Source organism: Otolemur garnettii, unplaced genomic scaffold (assembly GCF_000181295.1).
Source record: "Otolemur garnettii isolate 467f Iridium unplaced genomic scaffold, OtoGar3 scaffold00091, whole genome shotgun sequence".
NCBI classification, from domain to species: Eukaryota; Metazoa; Chordata; class Mammalia; order Primates; family Galagidae; genus Otolemur; species Otolemur garnettii.
In genome coordinates, this window is record NW_003852486.1 from 3,927,913 (window position 1) to 3,933,373 (window position 5,461).

Here is a 5,461-nt window from a genome sequence, read left to right on the forward strand (position 1 = left end):
CTGTGGTCCCAGCTACTTGGGAGGCTGAGGCAAGATAATCACCTAAGCCCAAGAGCTGGAGGTTGCTGTCAGCTGTGATGCCACTGCACTCTATAAAAAAAAAAAAAAAGATTTGAAGAATCTCACTGGGAGCAGCGGCTCATACCTGTAATCCCAGCATGACCAGCCTGAACAAGAGCAAGACCCTGTCTCCACTAAAAATAGAAAAACTAGCTGGGCATTGTGGCAGGTGCCTGTGATTCAGCCCTTCAGGAGGCTGAGGCAAGAGGACAGCTTGAGCCCAGGAGTTTGAGATAGCTGTGAGCTATGATGACACCATAGAACTATATCCAGGGTGACAGAGACTGTTAGGAAGAAAGGAAGGAAGGAAGGGAGGGAGGAAGAGAAAGAAAAGGAAGGAAGGAAAGGAAGGAAGGAAGGGAAGGAAGGAAAGGAAGGAAGGAAGGGAAGGAAACTAGGCTGCTGAAACGCTTGAAGAAGTATTTAGGGCTAATCTGTGGCATGCTCAAACACCCCCTCAAAGTAAAGGACAAATAGTTGCGCTCTGTATACCCTACCACTAGAAAATAGAATAGTGATTGGCAGACCTCTTTAAATTTTGGAGGCAGCATATCCCACCTATGGGAATATGGCTCCAAACAATTTATTAAGTGACCTAGAAGACTAACAGTTTTGGCTGGAGTTCAGAGCAAGAGAAAGCTCTGAAGCAGGTCCAGGCTATGATTCAATGAATTTTGCAATGAATTATATGTTTTATCTGTCTCAGTAGACAGTAAATCCCCCAAAACTGTCCCTTCTGTAATACTATGTATGTAATCCTGAGTGCCTCGCACAATGCTTTGTACTCAATGAGCACTCTTATTATGAACTTGTAAACTAAACACATGCAGAATATATATACCAAGATCCCAGCAAAGGATCACTGGGAAGACAAGAGGGAAAAAACATACACAATAGGGCAGCACCTACGGCTCAAGGAGTAGGGCACCGGCCCCATATACTGGGGGTGGTGGGTTGGAGACCGGCCCCGGCCAAAACTGCAAAAAACAAAAACAAAGGGTGGCACCTGTGACTCAGTGAGTAGGGCACCGGCTCCATATACAGAGAGTGGAGGATTCAAACCCAGCCTCAGCAGAACTGCAACTAAAAAACAGCCGGGTGTTGTGGCAGGCACCTGTAGTCCTAGCTACTTAGGAGGCTGAGGCAAGAGAATTGCTTAAGCCCAGGAGTTGGAGGTTGCTGTGAGTTGTGTGATGCTATGGCACTCTACCAAGGGCAATAGAGTGAGACTCTGTCTCTACAAAAAAAAATTTAAAAAAACAAACAAACCATACACCATAACTTTGTTCCACAATTCATTTACTGAATTGGGGTAGGTGATTTAACAACAGATTGCGAGATAAGGCTGGGAGAGAAGAGTTCTTGCTTCCCCCACCAGGAACCAGTTGTGTCATGGATGCTTGCAAATTTTCCAAGATAGCCATCTGTTGTTGGGCGAGCTGAGTCTGAAGCTGGAGGTTGGCATACATACATTCTAGGAGTCCTAGGCATTCCTTGGGCTTCTGGGCAACTCCTGAAGGAAAAGCAAAGGCAATGCAAGGGGGCAAATGAGAGAGACTTTATAATCGTACTGACAGTGGGAGGGCTCTAATAAAATGACCTCTCTAATCCTTTCAGGCTCAACCAAATCCAGACACCTTTGCTCACCTATCACCTTCTCAGTAGGGCCTTCCCGGCTATCTTACTTTAATTTGAAACCAAGCATTGAAACCCATTATCTCTCTCCCTTGTTTTATTTTTCTCATAGTATTTATGATCACATGGCATATTTTGTAATTGCTTATTTTTGTCTGAATCTTCCTTTTAGAATATAAGCTCCAGAAAGGCAAGGATTTTTGTTTAATTTGTTCACTGCTTGATTCTCTGCACAGAGAAGAGTGCCTGGTACGTAAGTATTCAACAAATAGCTGGAGAAGGAATGAAATGGCCTGAGAGTGAGGCCTAACTTCCCTTTCAAGAGCTCAGGGGTTAACTTAGCCTCTTTCTCTTACCTGACATAGTGTCTCATTAGCAGTGACTTGAAGTTCTTCCTGTTGTCTAACTTCAACCACTTCTGCTGGATTTTTTTCTGATGTTTTCAACTACATTATACACAGCCATCTCTTAGTTAACCTTGGTGATTATGTTATTTGTTGTTCATATATTTATTGATTTCAATTTCTTTGTTGGACTCTGAGGTCCTCAAAAACTGTCTAGTGCCTTGCTGAGCTCCGTATAGATAGTCCAAATGGCCACCAACTTCCCCAAGGGAGGATGAATAATGGAAATTCAAAGAACCGAGACTGAGATAATAGTTACTCTTTCCTTCCTTGGCCACCTATTAGCTGACATTACTAGCAACCAGTAAGAGCTTCATTTCACTCCTACCTAGTCCAGCAAAGATACCAATAAACAAAGAAGCAACATAAACTAGTAGAACTGTGAAATCAATAAAACTGAACAATCAACAAGCTACCAGTAAAAACTCTAGAGGTGTCTTGACACAATCTTGGCACTACATCAACAGCAAAGAGCTCATGCCACCTCCTCCATGCAACCCCTCCTTCTGTTGAGTCCCTCTGAGAAACACTCCCTATATCCTTACCTGAGGACAGCTTTGTTGTCTGGATATTCAGGAAAGAAGCTGGTAGGAAACTTGCTTGAAGATTAATATAGCTTGGGGAAGGTTTTGCTCTACAAAGAGGCACAGCATTACCTTCCTCTTTGGCTGGAACTAAATCAGAGGTAACTAAATCAGAGCTCATTCCAACAAGGATAGATCCGTGTACCTGGTCTACGAAAGCAGGTGCTGAGGCCCTGTCTTGAATATCTTATAAATCAGGAAGATACATAACACACAAAGAAATCATATTGGGATTAAGAGAAAACAAACAGGAGTGCAATAAGCTAAAATCAAATTTGCTCATATTTGCAAGTTCTTATTGGTATGCACTATATTCTCACTGTTGGACTAGATGTCACACATAAATGAGACGCTGAGACCTGCTTCTTAGTAGCTCATTATCCAGTGAGGGGGACAAATCAGACACAGGTGAAACAGTGATAAAACAACACTAGGACATAAACAATGAGTCTAATAGTCTAGGGTAAAAATAAGGCCATTTAGGGTGGCACCTGTGGCTCAAAGGAGTAGGGTGCCATATGCCTGAGGTGGTGTGTTCAAACACAGTCCCAGCCAAAAACTGCAAAAAAAGAAAAAAGAAATAAAGCCATTTATCTAGCAGTTACATCAAGTATTTGATTAAATGTAAATGAATGTTTTTGAAAAAGGAGAAGAGATCAATATGAGCACAATAGTCAAAAGTGGCCCTGTGCAAGTGGAGGATATTTATTGAACCTTGAAAACGTAGGAGAAAGTTTTCATGAACTCAAAAGATATTTCAAGTTGGGGGGGAGGATAAAATAAGAAAAGGCAAGGAAGAAAGAATATGGTTGGAATGGTGAGAAGCCCTAGAAAACTGGCCAGAATTAGGAGTGGGGAGAGGGGGAATGCAGGAAGATCTTTTATAATAGCAAATCGAAGATGTTTACACTTTCTCTTGAAGAAAGTGAAGCCCCTGGAAAATATAAAGATGGTATTTTGATTAATCTATAGGTATTAAATACATGGACTGGACATGGAAGAGATTCTTTTTTTTTTTTTTTTAATTTTTTTTTTTTGAGACAGAGCCTCAAGCTGAGCCCCTGGGTAGAGTGCCATGGCTTCACTGCTCACAGCAACCTCCAACTCCTGACTCAAGCAAGTCTCCTGCCTCATCCTCCCAAGTAGCTGGGACCGTAGGCGCCCGCCACAACGCCTGGCTATTTTTTGGTTGCAGCCATTATTGTTGTTTGGCGGGTCCAGGCTGGATTCGAACCCGCCATCTTAGGTGTATGTGGCTGGCGCCTTAGCCGCTTGAGCCACAGGCGCCAAGCTGGAAGAGATTCTTAAATGGGTAAATAGATTGCCTCTGGCAAAAACTGTTAAGTGAGAAAGAAAAGTTAATCTGTAGGAAGCTCCTGTCATTTTTGTCTACAGAGCAATCCTTTCTCTGGGAAGCCATTATTTCCCCAGATTTTAGGACATACTGGTAAGATTGTAGCCAAGCTCCTTTCCCCAACAAAGAAGAGCCTGTGACCCAATACAGGCCAATCACAGTGTCCTATCCCTCTTAGCAACTGTGACTGATTTCCGAGGTAAGTTGGACCAGAGTCATTCTTAGGATCAATGTATAAATTCTGAGTCAAAGAAACTTTCTGTCTTTTGATTTTCTATGCTGGGAAATTGTGAATTTGGGCCCAATGAAAGCTACTGAATTTGGCCAGCATACCAGGAGAAGTGGATAAAAGTAACAGATTAGACACAAGAAAGAGGGTAGGATAGATGGATAGACAAATATTAACAAGCACTTATGCTCCAATTCTGGTCCCTGAGATCCTGCTTTTTGCAGCTCCTCTTCCTATTCTGTGAGTTCCCTTGGTGTCTCTCCCAACTGCACAGGCCCTTAAATTACTTGTTGTACTCAACAGAATTTGAGTTGGGTTCTGTCATATTAACATAATCACATTTGAAGACACCAAATCTGAGTTAAGAACAGGAAATTCAAATAGAAAGGCCTGGGAAAACAGGCAAAGAGATGGTCCTGAGCTCAGGTGAAAGTTTAGCTGCCAGGCCAGCCACAAAAGAGGACAAAGAAGCTACAAAAATAAATTAGCTCTCCAAGGTTAAAAAAAAAAAAAGTGAGAGAAAATTGGACCTTTAAAGAACTCCTCCTCAGGAATGTGGGAAATTAAAAGGAAGTGGCAAAGTAAATAGAAGACCAATGGATGGAAAGTTAGACAGCTGGGTTATAAAAGAATTAGAGGGTGTGGGGCAGTGGAGAGGCAATAATTCATTGTCATAATGAATGGATGTTTCACTCTTACACATAAGAGATAGCTAAGATAGTAGATAGCCTACTATTTGTTGTCACTTGAGGATGCCACAGTGACATGTGATTGCTACTGTCCTGTAACTGACAGTCTTGCAGTGTGGACAGTCATTAAGTGATCAGCATACACATTACTGCCCTCCTATTAAGTGCTATGTAAGCATGTGACCTTCTCTGTGAAGCTGGGGAATGTGTCCTGAGGAAGTGATAGCTCAGCCAGGATCGCAAGGATAATAGTAAAGAGGAGGCCTCTTTATGACAAACAAGTCTGGGGACAGAGGTGTGACAAGTGGGTTGTATGAAGGAAAATGTCTTCTACTCAAAATGCCATAGAAGCAATGGCCTGGAGAGAGGAAGAAATGCTCATACATGGGATCCAGGGTAAGGTGCTTTGGGTCTGGAAGGTTACTGAGCCTACGAAAATTGAAATCTGTTAAGGTTCCTGTCAGTTATTTTTGGTGAAGGAAATAGGATATGTGTGTATGTGTGTG

The 5,461-nt window shown here is 42.4% G+C and overlaps 1 protein-coding gene across 2 annotated transcripts in view; it reads right to left on the reverse strand.

Moving 5' to 3' along the window:
• Positions 1-1,342: 1,342 nt before the first annotated feature.
• Positions 1,343-5,461, reverse strand: part of TSACC (TSSK6 activating cochaperone) — a 6,718-nt gene continuing 2,599 nt past the window's right edge. Inside the window, exons 3-5 of one of the 2 annotated variants that reach the window (XM_003795255.2) lie at positions 5,140-5,142; positions 2,645-2,773; positions 1,343-1,570 (exon numbers count right to left, since the gene is read on the reverse strand). In XM_003795255.2, coding sequence (XP_003795303.1) covers positions 1,356-1,570; positions 2,645-2,773; positions 5,140-5,142 — 347 coding nt within the window. In that variant the 3' untranslated portion in view covers positions 1,343-1,355. The remainder of the gene's footprint in view (positions 1,571-2,644; positions 2,774-5,139; positions 5,143-5,461) is intronic. The other variant, XM_003795256.3, reaches the window with a different exon arrangement.